Below are 21,687 nucleotides of genomic sequence, written 5' to 3' on the forward strand. Positions count from 1 at the left end.
TATACCAGTACCAGGTAGGGAGTGTCACTGTGTAATAGTCCAACGGATCATTGCTTGAATATCCTACTCATCTAACAGATTGGATGCTGTGTTTCTAGCAATCTTCTTCTGTCATAATTCAAGTAAGTTGATTATAAGATTAGTCAGAATCAGGGATTGAGTTAAAGTGATGTTCTTTGCTCTAGACTACCAGAGTGAACTGTTTGAAAAGTCAAGACCAAACTAAAGGGCTTTTCAAAGCCAATACTACCTCACAAAAGGATTAGTACATTACCCAACAGTTTACTCTTATTTTCAGCTTATTATTATCAGAGTTGATTTTGTCTGATTTTGTTTAAGGATAATGAGTTTGTTTTAGTAGACACATGAATTGCAGAAAGCCAAATCTGTGGCATAAAAAGCTGATATGTGTATAGGCCGCAGTTGTCACAAGAAGTTGTGTGCTTTCAGATGCTTAAATTCGAGACTTCAAATTCTAAATCTGAGGTTTCGAAATCAAATTCGAGGAAAATTACTTCTTTCTCAAAAACTACTTCACTTTAGAGGAAGCCGCTTCTCACAATGTTTTCTACTATCAACCTCTCCCCATTACTCATCACCAAGTAAGTTTTTATGCTAAAAATTATTTTGAGTAATTACCAATAGTGTCCACTGCCTTTAATACTATTTATTCGGCCAAAGATTCAAAACAACAACGTTCACAAAAACAGTATATACATATTAAATAAAGACAGCTATAGCAAATACATACACGTAGGCCCTATAAATCAAAATGTTTTAAAACGGTGTGAAAGAGAGGGGTTGAGTTGAGCAATTGCGCCGGACGGCAATTTCGGCTCAGGTAAGCTGATACACACACAGTAACAAAATGTAGTAAATTTGAAGGTAAAATATCTTAAAATAAAAGGAAAAGAAAGGAAACAAAAACATAAAGAATTCGCGAAATTTTACCCAATAATTTTTCGCGATGTTGTTACAATTAAAAAAGACTGTGCATACGATGTTTGAATTTGATAGAATCTCGGTTTTACATGAGGGAAACAAGTTCCCAAACTCCATCGGATGATGTTATTGTCAATTATCACCCCCTGTAACTCGCCTCCTTGTCAAACAAAAAATAGGCGGGAAGACGTGTAACACAGAATCTAAACTTTAAGGTAATGGTATGAGTGAAAATAATGTAAGGTATTTTTAAAACTTGCTTGCCCGCCCCCCCCTTCCACTTTTCAGTAGCGATCGACGCCCTTGCTTGATGCACCACTTAAAACAATCCTCATAGGATTCTGTACCAGCTGCACCACCATTGGGGAACCAACTGTGTGCACAGCTGTCATACCATTCAAAACCATTCACTTGAATGGTTTCAAATGGTGTATCAACATGTTTCAAAAAGGCACCAATTGAAGGGGAGGGTTAAAGGAACATGTTGCCTTGGATCGGTCGCGTTGGTCTTTAAAATGCATTTGTAACCGTTTTTCATAAAATGCATATGTGTAGAAAGATGTTGTAAAAGTAGAATACAATGATCCACACAAACATGCCTCGAAATTGCACAGTTTTCCATTTACCTCTTCGACTAACACGGTCGGCCAGTTTGACTCCCATAAATGGCCTACCGTGTTAGTTCGCACAGTAAAAGGAAAACCACGCAATTTCGAGGCAAACTTGTGTGGATCATTGTATTCTACTTTTAAAACATCTTTCTACACATATGCAATTTATAAAAAAACAACTACAAATGCTTTTTATAGACCAACTCGTCCGATCCAAGGCAACGTGTTCCTTTAATGAATGTCTTGAGTTGTATCGACCTTTGCGTACAAATCCTCGCTCCAATGCAGATCCATTTCGCCTTACTTTTCCCATGACTCGTAGTAAGGCGGGAGATCATACATTCACTGTTACAGCAGCTTTAGTGTGCATGAGAACCCTCCTATATTAAATCTGCTTTATCAGTGGATGTGTTTCAGAAGGTTCTCAAAACATACCTCTTTCCGAATTGATTTCCTATTGTTGTTTTGTTTGCATCATGTTTAAAGCCATTGGACCCTTTCGGTACAAAAAAATAAATAAAAGTTCACAGATTTACAAATAACTTACAGGGTTTAGAGAAAGTAGTGGTGAAAGACTTCTCTCGAAATATTATTCCATGAAATGCTTTACTTTTTGAGAAAACAGTAAAACAATATCAATTCTCGATAACGAGAATTACGGATTTATTTTAAACACATGTCATGACACGGCAAAACGTGCAGAAACAAAGGTGGGTTTTCCCATTATTTTCTCCTGACTCCGATGACCGGTTGAGCCTAAATTTTCACAGGTTTGTTATTTGAGAATAGAAGTTGTGATACACGAAGTGTGAGCCTTGGACAATACTGTTTACCGAAAGGGTCCAATGGCTTTAATATATTGCTTTTTCTATTATAAACGCTGTGATATGGTTTTACTATGAATAATAATACTAATAATAATCAAAATGACGGAATGTTGATGAGTAACCGGTTTCTGCTAAGCAGGGTTTTTCAGTGCTCAGCAAGATTTTGTACTTACATTTGTATATGCTCTATGAATTGGGATCAGTACAAGATATGCTAAGTTATCAAAACTACTGTCCAGCCGATGCTGCTCAGCCAATGCTGCTCAGCAAACACCAGAAGGGCACCAGTGGCAACAAGGCTTAATAAACTGTTGGCTGGTAAACAGTTTCTGCAAAGCAGGATTTTTCTGCGTTCAGCAAAATGGTATGATTACAGGTTTTTAGAAATTTGGGCCCTAGGCTACACCAGACAACTACATGTATGTTAGCATTCAAAAACAGGGAGTCTAACAGCTTTTTACAGTAAAAGGAAACTTATCCATTGACTCCAAAATTGTTGCCTCTCCTCAAATTGACAAAGGGGTGTCACAAGGCTCATTGAGTTAGTCTCCCTTCAAATATAAACACCTCTTCACGTGTAAATTTCCAAAGGTTTCAGCATCAACTTTTAACTAATGTCTCTACACCTCTTGGTTAAGAGAACTATTTTTCAGGGCGTACATGTAGGTCATCCAAAAACAACCCCAGTCAACAACCCCAAGCTACAATCCCGGCCAAAATGCTTGGACCACCCACTTACTACATTACAATAAACATTCTCCCCTCGTCCCCCTGCTCAATGTTGATGGGAGCAACGAAGACCGTGCAAGGAAGAGCCAGAAGAGAAAACACTGAAAGGGGGCATGGGGCTGAGAAGCGGGGGCACAAACGAGGGTCGGGATTGTCTGAAATTTGTCAGCGTGAATAAAAAATAAATAAAAACAACTTGGAAAGAAGGCTTTAAAACCAGTATGAATGTGCACAGACAATCAACATTTATATCTTGCTGAGTACAGCGTTAAAACCCTTTGGTGCACAGATACATTTTTAAAAAGCCCTCAAAACAGAACATGTTCAACCATGTTTTTCTAAACAAAAATCAATAGCACCCCCTGTTGACCATCACTTCAAACGAAAACTCAACAATCGCTCGAAACAACCAGATAAGGGCGGTCTGTACAGTATGGGAGTTGTAGTGTTTAAGTTATGACTGTTGATAACAGTCCAATTTGACTTGTTTTGTGGTAGTTGCTCTGACCACAATGTACTCCAAAGAGTTAAAACAATATTCAAAACAGCAAGGATGTTATTTTTGTTGGGGGTGTCAATGTTTCTTTCTTGCTGAGACTGTGCAAGGAGAGCCTACATTGAAAGGGGCCATGGGGCCATGGTGCGCAGGCCGGGATTGTAGATCACAACTGGTCCAAAATTCCTGTACCCTTTTTATTTTAGCTCTCAAATCTGCCTAGTAACAGTAAAGGATTCTTTAGGGTCTGAAAAATATTCATGAGGCAGTTGTTCTGTTGTCTATCTATTTGGAGAGGGGGGGGGGAATAAGTGCACCCTTTAAGGAAGGAAACAAAGTAGCACTCTCTATATTTAACCAAAGACAAGAATATTTGTATGGATCATTTTGCAGACTATGATTTGTTTTGGTGCATGCCATATTTGAAATCAAACTGGCTAAGTGGTTTCTTTTCCTATCTTTCACCTTTGTGGACCCTGATTCAAATCATTGCCCAAGGCCTTGCATGTGGCATGTGTTTTGTGTCCCTACCTCATTATATGGGTTTTCCCTGACTGGGGTTTCCCTCCCACATCGCCAACTTTACATACCTGCTCAAGTATTGCAACCTGCAAAAGAGGCATCAAGTCTTATACTTCTTTGATCTTGTGATATGTCTGTAACTGTATTGACATGCAGTTTAGGGTGACAGTGTAAATTACCTATGTGATTGGTCATCATAGAACGTAGAACAAAAATCAAAACGTGTCATGAAATCAGTCAATTTAAAAATCTTTAACTTCATGCCCAGGATTGTAATATGTTCATGAAAACACGTCTTGCATTGATGAGGAAAGTACTGGGTTATGTAGAAGGATCTCATCAAATTGAGTCAATTTCTTGTGTTCTTAACAGATCGTCATTGAAGCAACTTCCAACAAAATGGCATCAAATATAACAGCTGAGTCAGTGCTAACAAAGATAAGTCAGGATCATCTTGAATGTCCAATTTGCGGTGGACGCTTCAAGCAACCCAAACTACTGGAATGTTCTCATTCATTTTGTCTTGAATGCCTTCAAAAACTCAGACAGAATAGTCCAAGTACTACAATGCTTTCATGTCCAGTGTGTAGGCAGGAAACTCTAACAATTGAAAATGGCATTGATGACCTGAAAACAGATTTTAAATCCATTTCCCTGATAGAAGCAATTGAAACACAGGAAGCCCGACTGAAACAGCAGCAAGGAAAACAAGTACCCAGTCAGGAGTTTGTTTCCAAGTGTAGCAAGCATACTGGCAAGGATCTTATCCTGTATTGTGAAACATGCAAGAAACTGATATGTTCAACTTGCATTGCTAAAGACCACAGAACGCACCCTGTAATAGAACTGAGTGAAGCTTCAGACAAAAGTAAACAACATGCCACAGAACTTCTAGCAGAACTAAGACAGAGAATCAAAACCTTCAACAATGCCATTCAAGAAATAGACATGTCCCGTAAGACACTAGACTCTATGTTTGCTGCTACCAAAGAGAAAATCACAAAGAAGGCTGATGAGGAGATTGCCAAGGTAGCTGCCGGGATCAGAGCGGAGAAGCAGAAACTGATGCAAGAGGCAGAACAGATTTATGAAGACAGAGTCAAGACAATGGAAACTGCACGAGCTACAAACAGCAAAGAGATAAACAAAGCAGAGCACAAGCAGGATGAGGTAAATCAACTCATGGATCAACGGATCAAGATTGTACATCACATAGAACAACTCTTACAAGAGCTCAAAGAATACAGAGAGAAGAAATCAACAAAAGTAACAGATGGGTTGATTTACATGGACTTTAAAGAAGACCAGAACTCTCTAGGGAGACTGGTGCTGAAAGATGACCAAGTAGAATCAACAAATTCTGCTCAGGCTAGAAAGCCACCATTTCAATCCATGAAACACTTCAAACAAGATAAATGGACATTACAACAAGAAATTAATAAATACATGAAACAACAGATGGTGGAGATTAGTGCAAGGGATGTTGCAGCATACTCTAATAGTGATATTGTTGTGGCAGATTGGAATAATACCAGCTTGATTACAATACCAGCAGAGAGCAACCCTCAATCCTATGTTGTCTCACAAAAACTATCAATCCAAGGTATTACCAAACCAATCAGTTTGGCTGTGAATAAAAATGATGAGCTCATTGTTCTATATGATGAAACAGTCAAGATCTTCAGCAGGAATTATCAGCTCCTCCATCAGTTCAATCCAGGCAGTAAACCATCATGTATTGCAGTGGATGACAACAATCTGATAGCAGTGGGTTATCTTGTCAATGGAAAGATCTCCCTACACAAACCAGATGGATCCCTCATCAGAAGACTGTCTGCTCCTCGAATTGGTGGATACTTGACTAACCACCAACAGCAACTCATCTACACCACCACCAACCGGAAAGTCAATAAGTTGGTATCAGTAACCTACTATGGTGGAATGGTATTCTCAGTAGATATCAATCAGTCTGGGTGGCCTTATGGTGTGTGTTGTGACAAGGATGGTAGCATCTATGTTGCTGTACAGAGAGACCCATTCTCATCATCAGGTAATATCCATCATTATAGTCCTGATGGCAAGTACATTGGATGTATCATCAAGGATTGTGCTTGTCCCTTAGGTCTCACATTTGCACCAGCTGGTGATCTGGTTGTGGCTACAAACAGTTCAGTTCAAATCTATCAGCATGAGTAAAGACATCAACAAACATTATGCTGGACCACAATAACATTCAAGCTGAAATAAGCATTTAACAACATAAAAATGTGGATGTTTTTCAAAAACATCTTCAATTTTATATTCTCATAAATTTCAGAAAGAGTGATAACATTTTTGACATACAATTATAATTGTTTTTAAGGGGAAACAAAACATTTCATTGAACCATTTCAACCAACCTGAGCAGATTGCAGAAGCAAATTCAGTCAACTCACAAAAAAATGTACATTTTGGTAGGAATACAATCTTTACATAGTATGTAATTGATTATTGATCTCTAGAAAATCAATCCTTTTAATGTTGTTATGTCATTTCAGTGACTTACCTCCTCCCCTTCTACCATCAGGCAACATTCACATCAGAATTGAAATAATTCACTGAAAATAACAACCTCTTGCTCTGATTGGTCTATTGTTTGCATGATCTAATGATATATTTTCCCAACCACTACTTGTGAAAGGAATGTTCAAAGGATAAAAAATTTCTATAAAAAATGCATTTACACAGAGTTGTACACTACAAATTCATTGTAAATAACCATGTTGAACTGCAGAGAGGTGCAGATCTGTGTACAAAATGAGGTATCACTCTGTAACCATGAGTCAGTTGCAAACAATGTAATTGAGTGACCTAAACTATGTAGTTATAATTATTAAACAAAAGCCATGTATGTATTAACAAAATATACATATTTGGTTTTATTTGGTCTCAAATTATGTAAAATACATATTTGAGAGAACATGTATTTGTTTTCTATTTTCATTTCACTCCATCACCATGAACCAGCAATTTTACTTCTGGTTTATGGTAATAGAGTGACATTTATACAATTACATAATTGTTTAATAAAAGAGAGAGTTTGCAAGCAATGTGTACAGATACAGATATGATAAACAACATTCTTCCCAGTTAGATTTGTAAAAGATTTTGTTCGCAATCATAGATTCATGTATCAGGTCTTGGCCAAAGTATGGTTCAAAAACTATTTTGTGTTTGCTCTGTTTACATTGGAGAATTTAAGTGAGTAGTCTTTTTTATTTAACTGATCATTTTCAGACCCACATATAAAACTCTTGTAAAGAAAGTTTCCAGCAAGCGAGTCAAGAATAAAGATGCCTTTTTGTTATGCTGCATATCAACAACAATTTGCTTATGAATACAAGCAATACCAGGGAAAATGTTTTGAATCCAGGGCAACATTACAACTAAATCAGCAAAACAGTATCCATTCTGGACATACATACATGTGTATGAGCTCCAGTATCTGTGGTCAACATGCATGAAAAACACAGAAGTAACATTTACGCATCACCTGAACACATAAAGTGTTGACATATCAGTATCTGAAGCATTGCTAAACAACTCAAATGTAATTTGTTTAAAGGGAAGGTGCACGTTTGGTAAATATCAAAGACCAGTCTTCGCACTTGGTGTATCCCATCATAACCATAAAATAACAAGCCTGTGAAAATTTGGGCTCAATTGGTCATTGAAGTTGCGAGAAAATTATCAAAAAAAAAAACACCCTTGTTGGACAAATCTGTGTGCTTTCAGATAAGAATAAAAGACTTCTAGCTAGAAGTTTTTTGTTATTTTAGAGAGAATTTACCTTTTTCTCAAAAACTACGATACTTCGGAGGGAGTCGTTTCCCACACTGTTTTATACTATCAACATCTCTCCAATGCTCGTTATCAAGTCAGTTTTCAAGTTAATGTTTGTCTTGAGTAATTACCAAATGTGTACCTTCCCTTTAAAAAAGAAAAATTCAGATTTGTAAAGCAGAACCATATAAATTGTGTTTTAAATGTTGTTGAGTTTAGTTTCTTTTAAAAGGCACTGGACATGTTTGGTTATTACTAAAATGCACACTTTCTTAACAAGCACCGGGGAGATGTTGATAGGATAAAACATTGTAAGAAACGACTCCCTCAGAAGAAACATATTTTTGAGAAGAAAGTTATGACTCACTAAAACGGTTGAAGCTGAGAAAGAGTTCAGGAATGAAGCCTTTTTCAGGCATCTGAAAGCACGCATTTGTGCAACATGGGTGTTTTTTCGCTGGTTTATTTCCTTGCAACTTCAATGACCAATTGAGTCCATATTTCTGAGATTTATTTCATGCACACGGTGGAATACACAAGTGGGAATCATGGTCTTTGATTTTAGCCAATGTTTCCAGTTCCTTTAAGTCTTACATGTACGGATGTACATGTAGTATTTGTGATTATTTTTTGCAGTTTTTATTACAGTGGATTTTTAAAGTTCTATTTTACTTTAACTTTAATATGTAAAGTAAGGTTTTCTTAAGTCTTTCTTTTCTTGTCGTTCCTATTCAGTACAAGAAATGGTTTATGGTAATGGAGTGACATTATACTTTTGCAAGTAATTACTAATTTTTATTTTGTTAACAATTGTTAAGATTAGATTAAATGGGAAAAAAAAAACACTTTGAAGTTCTTATTGAAATCATTTTCATATTGAGTTTAACTTCTGAAGTGTAATTTAGTTAACTCTTTCAGTGCTCGCTTTTGGAGGTTTTTCGACATCCAGTGCCCCCCTCCCCCAAAAAATAAAATAAATTAAAATAATAGTTCACCTCAATTTGCTTGCTTACAGAAACGTATCTCAAAATGCAGAAACAAATCTGACTATGTCAGCATTTCAAAGAGTACAGCTATTTACCACCATTCACTGTACTACATGTATGTACAGTACCTGGTAACAGACCTAGATGTACTTCCAACTGTTTTTGTATTTAAAGTCCAAGTTCATTATCAGCAGCCATGCTCCAATAAACTGATAATCTGGCCATCGATCATTATAAATGGTTGTTTGTCTGATCTTTGACTATAACAGCAAGTAGCTCTAGTGCACAGTATACATTGCCCTGTACTGACACGTACATGTTTTTCATTCTTAAAGGCACTGGACACATTTGGTAATTGTCAAAGACCAGTCTTCTCATTAGGTGTATCTCAACATATGAATAAAAAAAAAAAAACTGTGAACATTTGAACTCAATTGGTCATGGAAGTTGCAAGAGATGATAGAAAGCATGCACGCAAGTTGTGCGCTTTCAGATGCTTGAATGCAAGAACTCAGCTGCTCAGGTCTCAAATTCAATTAAAATATTTAGTGAGAAGTTACTTCAGAGGGAGCCGTTTCTCAACATGTTTACATATACCATCAACAGCTCTCCATTGCTCGTTACCAAGAAAGTTTTTATGCTAACAATTATTTTGAGTTATTTAACAGTAGAGTCCAGTGCCTTTAAATGCCATTTTGATTGGAAAACCAAATCTCAGGAACATACATTGTACATTGTGTCACATTCAACAGGATTTACAGTTTGTATAATCACACTCCTTTATGTAGGGCAACCATATGAAGAACTAGTGTGCATCTGCTCAACGCTTTTCCCGGCGACCCGTTCAACACGGGAAATTCCCTTCAAATTCACACACTTGGGAGACATTTTCATCAGTTTAAGAAAAGTGATTTTGTTAAACTTACAAAGTCGCTCGGCATCGTATAGTATATATATTCCTCTTTCAAAACAGTACACTTTTTATATAAATAGGAGCCAGTCAAGAGGGGCACTTTTTGGTTGAAAAAGATGCATTTTTACTAAAATAATCAGTTTCCTTTGGAGGTCACACCACATTTTGTCATTTTTCGCGGGGGTTGTCCCACTAATTCAACGGCAAACTCGCTAGCAATCTCGCACAACCAGAAGTCGGACTGTTTATAAAACTAGATAAAATAAGCTTTTCATCCATTTAAAATGTTTTGTGGTTGGTGGACTGGAAAAGGGGGCGCTTATTGTGTCAAATCATGAAGTCCGTTAGAGAGATTGCAACCCCAGAGTCTGGACTACGAGCCATATGGATACTGCGTTATGTGGCGGAAAGCTAGACCTCTTCAAACCCCACGAAGCACAAACATCGTTTAATCGGATGCAGAATACGTCATTTGGCAAAGCTTTTTGCTATTTTAACCCATCGTTTGTTATGCCTCAACAATAAATTTATATCTTAGAAGCATTTTGGTTCAACAATGTAGCGTTTTTAATGTGCTAAGGTATATTTGAATCATGGAATTTTGTGCATTTCTTCGACTCGAAAATCACTTGACTTGGCTGGATTACTACATTTAGTAAATACATGTAGGGGTGTTTTTTGCAGAATATGTGGTGGGCATGTGCTGGTGGCTGTGCACTCAAGCCGTTACACAGTCAGCTCACACACAGCGTGAGGGATTAGCTGCTCAAAACGGGGCCAAAGTTCTTCATAAAGTTGAAACCATTTACAGTTATGAGAAGAAAGAATAGACCTGAGGAATATATATCAATATTATTCAAATATTATTTACAAAGTCATCATGCAGACAATCGTTATTTGGGGATAAAAAAGTGTTATATTTTACCAAACCTACAGTACTTTGAAGTGAAACATTTCTCAAAATGCATTACACTGTCCAAAGCTGCTGTACTTTTTGTTTTTTTTTGGTTAATTTAAGGTTTGCTTCGTTATACTGTTTTAAAACTGCTGTCTAGCTGTACTCGGCTTACTTAACAAACAAAATACTACCATTACAGTCCAAAGATCACGCTCCAAGCTGAAGCTGTAGAAACTTGACTTGTGGCCAACATTATCTAAGTGCTATCTGTTTGCTTCCGTATTCCATGACCCCCCCCCCCCCCCAAAAAAAAAACCACCACCACCACCACACACAGTACATACGTCTCTACATTTTATCCCCAAAACCGATCCATCAATAGTTATGTGACTTGCTTTAATGACACAAGTCACAAGACTAGGACTCAAATCAACACTCTGAGGATCAGAAACACCAGAGCCCGAGGGTGATGCACTTAGTCAAACATTTCATAGCAAATAGAAGCTAACAACACTGTGAACTCTGTCCTCCACATTCGTTTTCATTTTCTATTAACAGGACTTTGGGAAGTTTTTTTAATATTTCTCTAAAATCTTACATTTTCATGATGTTTACCAGTTACCAACTACTAACAGTAGAAGACGAGTACACTTGAAAAAGGTTTTTATTACCCCATGCAGTCAGATACCTCATAATAACCTTCTCAGTTTGTTTTTGTTTGAGAAGTTTCCCTCATCAAATGTGTCAAAGACAAACAAACAAAAATTTATTGGCTATGAATAAAAACATCTGTGACAAACAAGAAGATCTGTTAGTCTGTGACGAGAGATGTCAACATGAAATAACATTGACAGTAAATGCTGACTATCGCTTACCTCTCATTGTGAGCTTCCTGTTTCGTGTACATCTTCAACTCTCCCTGTAGTGTCTTCAGAGCTTCACTGCCAGAGTCTTCAGCATCTACCCTGGGAGTCTGAGACTGAGTAGGATCTTATGGGTCTTGAGTTACCATGGTTATGGGCATCCAAGATGAGGAGCAAGGCCTGAGATAAAAAGAGGATCAGAGTGAAGAAGAAGGGTTCAAATAAGGGATTTTTTGAAACTGTTTAAACTGCAGGTTTCATTGTGAATGTGCATGTACATGTAAGGGTAATACACAAGTTATATGCAAAAGAAATGATTGGTACAAAACCAATAATGATGTCTACGCTCTGTGATGAAATTAAGCGCAAAGTCTTTCATAGTAAACAACCGAAGAGAAAGTCTTGTTTTTTTGTTTTTGTTTGTTTAAACAGGAGAAAAAACAGCTCTGGAACTTATTTTTGAAACCTTTAAACATTTTTAATACTTGATTTTTGTGGCTACCATAAAATAACTCAAGCAAGCAGCAAACAGCAGTGCATCAATTAGAAATAGAATATCAAAAAAGAATAATGAAAGCCTGAGGTTCAATGACTAAAACAAATAAAACAAAGTTTGACTTACAAAAACCTTTTTTATTTTCAGTAATATGCATGGGAATAAAGTTTCAAAAGAAATAGTTTTGTTTGTTGACGTCTGAATCCAAAACCAGACAAGTATTGCAGTATGCTTTGGTCCAATGTTCAACAACCTACTATTGATTAGTCACTGAGTCCCAGTAATGTACATGTAGGGGTCACAGACACCAAGAACTTTCAGATTGATATTATTTCAGTGTGTAAATATGCGCTAAGCGATCAGTAGAACTGTACATTAACCATAACACTGCCACAAACAAGAGCTAAATTAAGGAACTGGAATTTCCACAAAACAGTAATAAATAGGGGCGTGTTGTTCCAAAGTTTAACTACATGTAATTCTATGAAAATACAGTGTGACATCATTCATTGTGTTGCACCAACATCAAACAGATCATTGCTGGAATTTCCTCCTCAACTTTAACATTTTTTTGCTGTGTTTCATGCTAAATTCTTCTGTCAAATACTGGTAAGTAATATTTGGAATTATAAATTGTTTATTTTGTACATGTAGGGAACCAGATTAAAAGGCCTTTTTGAAATTTAGCGGTGCCAGTCAGAAGCCATCCAACCTGTAACTGCGGTATAGCCAAGGATCAAATCTCAGTTTATAACCAACCTGGGAAGCTGCAGCGAAGGGATCACCTTAACCCTTTTGCCCAAATACCGCCCGGAGACGCCCTGTGTATTACCACGCATACCGCCCGCTGGCGCCCGCGCAGTTTGACATGGTGTTATTCGAGTTATAATGATGCTATTATAACGCAGCAAACAGCCGTAGATAGAGCGAGATCTCAAGATGACAACAGTCTAAAAACAGCACATGGTCCACATAAGAAAAAATGACGTAAGGTTCAAAGGTCAAAAGTCATTTCACAATCAAACAACGCATGTATGAGTGGGTGCTTTTTCTGTGTGTCGGACAACAGTAAAGTTGAGAGAACTTGTGTGCACAACTTTCCACGTAAACTAACCTTCACTTGATACGCAAACAGTGTTTTCAAATTTTTGTTGTTCGCTCTTATATTTCCAACCTGAAAGCTTGAAATTGGTGAGTCAAACAAAACAACTGTGAAAATCATTCAAAAGATAATTTCATCCTCTACAAAATAAACTCAACTTGTAACACAAGAAATTAATCACACCGACAGTTATCCGACGATTTCTGGATACGGCCGGAAATTGATTGATTTTTCATGGCGCACTGAGGAGCGTGTGACGTTATGTTTAATGTTGCGTGAGTGCTAAAGGGTTAAAGGGATGTGACAATTTATTAAAAACTGTAAAGTAATAAACCACAGGGAATACTGGGTAATTTTCAAAGAATTTGGGTCGATTAAAGAACAATTTACAAGAGCGGGACATAAAGATACAACCTCTGGTTTAAAGTGGCAGTCTTTAACAACTAAACTATCTAGCCTGAAAATTAAGGCAAGATGCCAGTAAGTTTCCCCTGTGGTTTATTACTTTATGCTTGTCTAAGTATGTTTAAAGGCCCGGACACCTTTGGAAATTGTGAAAGACCAGTATTCTCAGAATATATACATTAAACTACAAATCTGGGGACATTTTGACCAAGTTGACATCCAAAGTTAATGAAATAATGAAAGAAAAGATACCTTGTTGCACAAATGTGTGCGCTTTCAGACCTTGCGGCCTGAAGTTTTTTAATATTTGAGAGAGAAATTACCTCTTTCAGAGGGAGCCAGTTCTCACAATGTTTTCCATCAACGACTCTTTACTGCCTGTTACCAAGTTTGTTATGCTTACATGTTGAGTAAAAGCCAACACGAGGACCATCATAAGCAGCTTTTTGGATTGCCTGGTTTTTCAGCCACAGTGCATCAGTTAATAACAGCCGCTTGTCTGAAAATGGCCAATACCAGTCTAATTTTTAGATCATGGAACAACTTTAGTCATCTTGCTGATTGGCAAAATTGTCAGTACTTGGACAAAAAGTCCCTTAAATTACTTACGATGAACACAAAACCCCCAATTAAGAGCGCCTTGAAATCACACGCTAGTATTTATCAAAGATCAATCTTTGGTATAAAAAAATGTTCAGCGATTGGTACCCAGAAGTCAGCTATTTTGTAATGGCATTTCGCCTGCATTTGTTATTGTGTCGGAAGGCAACCTGACTACAATTTTAGCCAATGGATGGAGCCTTGTGTCCAATTGATATTTCTATGAATGTTAAACAAAGAGCAAGACTGCCAATCAGAGAGCAGGATTACAAGAAAAATATACAGACACAAATCTGAAACTTTCATTCCCAGTAGGTAGAAAGCAGGCGGGCGATCGTGCACAAAATGGGATTTTAGTTTGGGATTAGAGGTTATAAAATGATTAGATATGGTTTGCATAAAAATGTTTGAGCAATCAGCCGATCTTGCAGGAATAGTTTGCACCATCGCCGATCATGCAAAAACAGTTTGTGCAATCGGCACATTGTGCTGGAATAACTTGTGCAATTTGACGATACTGCAGGAATCGTTTGTGCAATTTAACACTCATGCATGATTGGTTTTGCACCCAGAAAAAAAATAACCCTGTGGAGAACGCTGGTGTGTGGTGCATGCGATGCAGTTGCATGCGATGCGATGCAGTGTTGGTACCTGCCAAGCATACATGTACAGAGCAAGGCTGCCAGGTCTGTTAGAACCGTTCGTTTCAGTCACATGTCTGGCAGAATTCCTTGGTCCATCCGTAGATGGGACTTATACGTTAAGAACCATTGTAAACCATTAATGAGTTCCCACTCTATGACTGAGTGAAATATTAGGGGGGATGGTTCATGTAAGAACTGGACCAGGTTTTTTTAAAGCGTTATTCATGACATGTGCCATATTATATGCTTGGATCATCAATGGCACAATTACCCCCAAGTCCTTATCAGCCTAGACTTGATTCAAGTCCCGTTCTCGTGTGAGAGGTCCCTAAGCATGTGCCCGCAGGTGCCCGCAGTCAAAATGTAGCTATCATGATCCCGAGAATGGGTCTTGACGAGGTCGTTTCTTACTATGCACGTTGTTATCGAAAAATCTCCCCAAATGTACAAAACAAAACAAAAACAATGAGTGAGGAAGCGCTGCTCCGTCGGTAAAGTATTCATTATACTCTGTGACATCACAGTGTAAGACATTGTAAGTGCACGCGTGGGGCGGGCAAACTCATCAGCAGGCAAAGGGTGTGGGTAATTTAAGTTGATGAATTGCACTTCCCAAATTCTTGAGGTTCAAATTTTGCAAACAATTTTTTTCAATTTTTTTTAAAAACAAGTTTTACTTTATAATGCCTGTTAACCAAAAAGGCATTTATGAATGGGAATAAAAGAGTAGTGACTCATTTTTAAACAGCCATTTAAAACATTGCATGATCGTTGTCGTGCGATAAAGGCCCTCGTCTTCCGCTCGGGCCGTTAGCCCACTGCCACGACCCTGCTTAGCACACTGCCACGACCCTGCCAGTTTTAATAGCCGTTTAAAAACTCATCGCTACTCTTTTATTCCCTTTTTGAAGGTAACATTTTTTTTAATTTGACCAAGCGCAAAAGAAGATTAGATTCATTTGTCTTTATAGGTATGAAATAAAGCTTACTTCATTAATGCCTTTACTCAGTAGATCTGAAATAAGTTGCATCAGAATCAAAGTCAGCATTTTAAGAATTTTCTTTGTTCAAGATGTTACACAGTGAGGTAATATGCTTCACTGATGTTCAATTAAAGACAGTGGACACTATTGGTAATTGTCAAAGATTAGTCTTCACAGTTGGTGTATCTCAACATATGCATAAAATAACAAACCTGTGAAAATTTGAGCTCAATTGGTCGTCGAAGTTGCGAGATAATAATGAAAGAAAAAATACCCTTGTCACACGAAGTTGTGTGCTTTCTGATGCTTGATTTCGAGACCTCAAATTCTAAACTTGAGATCTCGAAATCAAATTCATGGAAAATTATGTCTTTCTTGAAAACTCTGTCACTTCAGAGGGAGCTGTTTCTCACAATGTTTTATACTATCAACCTCTCCCCATTACTTGTAATCAAGAACGGTTTTATGATGATAATTTTTTTGAGTAATTACCAATAGTGTCCACTGCCTTTAAAAAACACAGGACTACTGTGCTTGTTCTGTCAAAAGTGTATTGGCTCTCCACCAAAGCTACCATTCTCTAATGACGAGTAGAATATGACTATAGATGTAATCAAGTCTTCCATAAAACAATGAACTATTTAACCTAGGCTTTTCTTTTAATTCACAGCTCAACAATTCAGCAAGTGTACTTCCAATCAGAATGGCATCCAATATAACAGTTCAGTCAGTGGTATCAGAGATAAGTCGGGATCATCTTGAATGTCCAATTTGCAATGGACGCTTCAAGCAACCCAAACTACTGGAGTGTTCTCATTCATTTTGTCATGAATGCCTTCAACAACTCAGGGAGAAGGGTCCAAGTACTACAAGGCTTTCATGTCCAGTGTGTAGACTGGAAACTCTGTTAAAAGAAAATGGCATTGACGGTCTGAAAGCAGACTTTAAAACACTTTCACTGATAGAAGCTATTGAAAAACAGGAAACTCAACTGAAACAACTTCCTGAAAAAGAATTTGTTACCAAATGTAGTAAGCATACTGGCAAAGATGTTATTATGTTTTGTAACAGTTGCAAAAAGTTGGTATGCACAACTTGCATTTCAAAAGACCATCAATCTCATTCTCTTATTGAAACCAGCGAGGCTTCAGACAAATGCAAACATAGCGCCACAGAACTTGTAGCAGAATTAAGACAGAGAATCAAAACCTACAACATTGCTATTCAAGAAATAGACATGTCCCGTAAGACATTAGACTCTATGTTTGCTGCAACCAAAGAGAAAATCACCAAGAAGGCTGATGAGGAGATTGCCAAGGAGGCTGCCCGGATCAGAGAGGAGAAGCAGAAACTGATGCAAGAGGCAGAACAGATTTATAAAGACAGAGTCAAGACAATGGAAACTGCACGAGCTACAAACAGCAAAGAGATAAACAAAGCAGAGCACAAGCAGGATGAGATAAATCAACTCATGGAACAACGGATCAAGATTGTTCATCACATAAAACAACTCTTACAAGACCTCAAAGAATACAGAGAGAAGAAATCAACAAAAGTACCAGATGGGTTGAGTTATATGGACTTTAGAGAAGGCCAGAATTCACTAGGGAGACTGGTGCTGAAAGATGAACAACAAGTACAATCAGCAACTTCTGCTCAGGCTAGAAAGCCAACATTTCAATTCATGAAATTCTTCAAAAAAGATAAGTGGACATTAAAAACAAAAATGAGTAAATACAAGAACATGAAACAAAAGATGGTGAAGATTGATGCATGGGATGTTACTGCATACTCTAATAGTGATATTATTGTGGCAGAGTGGGATAACACCAGCCTGATTACAATACCAGCAGAGAGCAACCCTCAATCCTATGTTGTCTCACAAGAACTTACAATACAAGGTCTTACCAGACCAAGCAGTATGGCTGTGAATAAGAATGATGAGCTCATTGTTCTAGATAAAGAAACAGTCAAGATCTTCAGCAGGAATTATCAGCTCCTCCATCAGTTCAATCCAGGCATTAAACCATCATGTATTGCAGTGGATGACAACAATCTGATAGCAGTGGGTTCTCGTACCAAGGCAGAGATCTCGCTACACAAACCAGCTGGATCCCTCATCAGAAGACTGTCTGCTCCAGGGATTGGTGGATACTTGACTACCTACAAACAACAACTCATCTACACCAACTGGGATGACAAGAAGTTAGTATCAGTAACCTACAATGGTGAAATGGTATTCTCAGTAGATATCAATCAGCCTGGGTGGCCTCAGGGTGTGTGTTGTGACAAGGATGGTAGCATCTATGTTGCTGTATGGAGAGGAGCATACTCATCAAGTCAGATCCATCATTACAGTCCTGATGGCAAGTACATTGGATGTATCATCAAGGATTGTGATTGTCCCCGTGGTATCACAATCACACCAGCTGGTGACCTGGTTGTGGCTACAGAAAGAGTAGTTAAAATCTATCAGCATGAGTAAAGACATCAACAAACATTATGCTGGACCACAATAACATTCAAGCTGAGATAAACATTTCGGCAACGCATAAATCAGTATTTGACTAAACTATAATTTTACCAACATCAGCCAAGAAAATATAAACAGTAAAAATAACCTGGTTAATGTTTTATCGAGTTTAATCGCTTGGGTTTAGTATTCTACAATTTTTCCTCTGTATCACCTGCATGACTAAATTTCTGAACCAATTTGTTGTTTTGTGGAATATCAGCGCCAACATGGAACACTGACAAAAGCAAATAAACTATAACAGTCTGATCACTGTAAGATCTCCTCTCTAGGTCACACAAAAATTGTATCGTTTATAAATATTAGTCAGTTCCCACTGTGGTTTATAAGTAAATATAGTTTATACGTGTAAGTATAGAAGTTAAATCAAATTTGAATCCTTTGAGGTTTTGTTGTGACATTTCTGTGACTTATGACACTGTACACTGTTGGTAATTGTCAAAGACCAGTCTTCTCATTTGGTGTATCTCAACATATGCATATATAACAAACCTGTGAAACTTGAACTCAATAGGTCGTCAAAGTTTCTAGATTATAATGAAAGAAAAAGAACCTATGTGACTCGAAATTGTTGGCTTTGAGATGCTTGATTTCGATAACTCAAAATCTAATTCTGAGGTCTCAAAATCAAATTCATGGAAAATTACGTCCATCTCAAAACTATGAAACTTCAGAGGGAGCTGTTTCTCACAATGCTTAATACTATCAACAGCTCCCCATTACTTGTTATCAAGTACGTTTTTAAACTACAATAGTGCCTATTAATAAACCCTCTAGCACCAGTAATACTTTAATGAAAGGCATACTTTTAAAAATGATTGGTACTATAAACTTCCAGGTAAAGCAGATTTTGATTTTATAAAGCATTTTGAGAACTGTTTCACTTAATAATAATAATAATAATAATATTGAAGTCTTATACAGCACACGTATCTACCAAACAAGGTACTAAAGGCGCTGAGAATATACAAACTTTCAGAAAGATAAGTTATTGCAGGGATGAATTCTGAGACCCAATTATTTAGCACCTTATAAGGATTTACAAGGTGCTACGGCGCATTAAGCAGCCACAGCCAGGAACACCAGGGCGAACCCCTTCTCTTTTCACGTGCACTGGGTTCTTTTACATGCATTACACAACACATGGGACCAACGGCTTTACGTCCCACCTGAAGGACGAAGCAATGGTTAAGTGTCTTGCTTAAGGACACAAGTGTCATGGCTGGGAATTCGAACCCACACTTTGCTGATCAGAAACACCAATGGTTTGAAGTTGGTGCTGTTAACCGCTCGGCCACGACACTTCCACGTTCCACTTTGAAGTTATGTTGTCAAGAAAAATATATCAGTAATTATTCCCCAAAGTTTGAATCTGAAAAGCGTTACTGACAGTAATGGTTTTCAGATTGTGTGTTCCGAATAGTGATATTCATCCGGCCTGGACATTATCATTCTGAATTTTAGGGCAGTAAGTAGCTCACTAACACGAACACTCATTGAAATGAATTGTTCAAAGGTTACATGGATCTCATAAACAGGAACACTCATTGAAATGAAATGTTCAAAGGTTACATGGATCTCATAAACATGAACACTCATTGAAATGAAATGTTCAAAGGTTACATGGATCTCATAAACAGGAACACTCATTGAAATGAAATGTTCAAAAGGTTACATGGATCTCATAAACATGAACAATCATTGAAATGAAATGTTCAAAGGTAACATGGATCTCATAAACAGGAACACTCATCGAAATGAAATGTTCAAAGGTTACATGGATCTCATAAACACAAACACTCATTGAAATGAAATGTTCAAAGGTTACATGGATCACATAAACAGGAACACTCATTGAAATGAAATGTTCAAAGGTTACGTAAATCTCATAAACACGAACATTGAAATGAAATGTTCACAGGTTACATGGATCTCATCGACAGTAACACTCATCAAAATGAAATGTTCAAAGGTTAAAAGGATCTCATAAACAGTAACACTCATCAAAATGAAATGTTCACAGGTTAAATGGATCTCAGTCATAAACAGTAACACTCATCTAAATGAAATGTTCAAAGGTTAAATGGATCTCATTAACAGGAACACTCATTGAAATGAAATGTTCACAGGTTACATTGATCTCATAAACAGTAACACTCATCGAAATGAAATGTTCAAAGGTTACATGGATCTCATAAACAGGAACACTCATCGAAATGAAATGTTCACAGCTTACATGGATCTCATAAACACGGACACTCATTGAAATGAAATGTTCAAAGGTTACATGGATCTCATAAACAGGAACACTCATTGAAAGGTTACTTGATTTAAGTTTTCTTGTTTATATTTATATTTAAATTGGATCCAATGGAATGTTCAAGAGATTTAATTGTCATCAAATACATGCAATTACAAATAATTTCACTGTAACTGCAGAAAGTTGCACATTTGTGTAGTTTTCAACGAAATGTCTCTCTGTTACAGTGACTTTGTTTCCGAAAGAGTAACAGAGTGACCTTAATGACTTAGTTGTTATTACCATTTTATCTCCAGTAACCATATGGTAATTATATTTGTAAGAATATAACTTTGGAATACATGTCTGGGCAATATAGCTTTGCAGCTTTAATTTGATGTCAACTTTGTAAAAGGTAAAATGTTTGGTGTTGAGTGTAACCCTGGAGAAAGTCATCCCAAGCATGTGACTCTTGTTACTGTTGTTAGTCACAGCAGCCTTAACCAAACTGCATGTTTTGGCAGTTTGTTTGTTTGTTTACGATGATTTATTCCACGTTTCATTTCATCACTCTGGTGTTCTCTAAAATTAATTGCGGATCAAGATTTTTTGCCTAAAGCTAGAGAATCTCTGTTGCTACTCTGTAAAGGCACTGAACACATTATGTAATTGTCAAAGACCAGTATTCTCAAAATAACGAGCCTGGAAAAATTGTACCCATTTGGTCATTGAAATTGCAAGAACAAGATGAAAGAAAAACACCCTTGCTCTTCAAAATAGGGTGCTTTCAGAAAGGAATAAAAGGCCGGGGTGGGAGTCTTTTATTATTGTAGTGAGAAATTACCTCTCTCTCAAAAACTACATTGCTTCAGAGGGAGTCAATTCTCACAATGTTTTATACATGTACATGTAATATCAATAGCTCTCCATTGCTTGTTACTAAAGTAAGTGCCCTTAATAGCTTTTTGGACTATAATGCATTTCACGTACTCTTATTTAGTTTGTATATGTTTTTCTTCCATTTGTTTTGTTTTCTTAATATGTACATGGCACACAATCTATGGTTCAAATAACAA

The 21,687-nt window shown here is 37.2% G+C and overlaps 3 protein-coding genes across 13 annotated transcripts in view; 2 read left to right on the plus strand and 1 right to left on the minus strand.

Annotated features, from left to right (window-relative positions):
• The window catches only part of LOC139949514 (uncharacterized), a 266,216-nt gene that overhangs the window by 125,753 nt on the left and 118,776 nt on the right, over positions 1–21,687 (minus strand). For 4 of the 11 annotated variants that reach the window (XR_011787552.1, XM_071947881.1, XM_071947880.1 and 1 more), the window contains one exon: positions 11,622–11,789. The exons of 6 other annotated variants lie outside the window; for them this stretch is intronic. Coding sequence is in view for 1 of the 5 variants with exons in the window: in XM_071947890.1 (XP_071803991.1) it covers positions 11,738–11,789 (52 nt within the window). In the remaining 4 variants the exon portion in view is untranslated. Of the gene's footprint in view, positions 1–11,621; positions 11,790–12,231; positions 12,253–21,687 lie in introns of those variants that run through there. One more of the 11 variants, XM_071947888.1, reaches the window with a different exon arrangement.
• Positions 8–9,331, plus strand: LOC139949507 (uncharacterized). The gene is made up of 2 exons (XM_071947872.1): positions 8–122; positions 4,500–9,331. Exon 2 carries the CDS (start codon positions 4,527–4,529, stop codon positions 6,321–6,323), a length of 1,797 nt encoding a protein of 598 aa, XP_071803973.1. The 5' UTR covers positions 8–122; positions 4,500–4,526; the 3' UTR covers positions 6,324–9,331.
• On the plus strand, positions 16,543–19,156 carry LOC139949510 (uncharacterized). The gene has a single exon (XM_071947876.1). The coding sequence runs from the start codon at positions 16,543–16,545 to the stop codon at positions 18,322–18,324; it is 1,782 nt and encodes a 593-aa protein (XP_071803977.1). The 3' UTR covers positions 18,325–19,156.

Source organism: Asterias amurensis, chromosome 17 (assembly GCF_032118995.1).
Source record: "Asterias amurensis chromosome 17, ASM3211899v1".
Taxonomy (NCBI): Eukaryota; Metazoa; Echinodermata; class Asteroidea; order Forcipulatida; family Asteriidae; genus Asterias; species Asterias amurensis.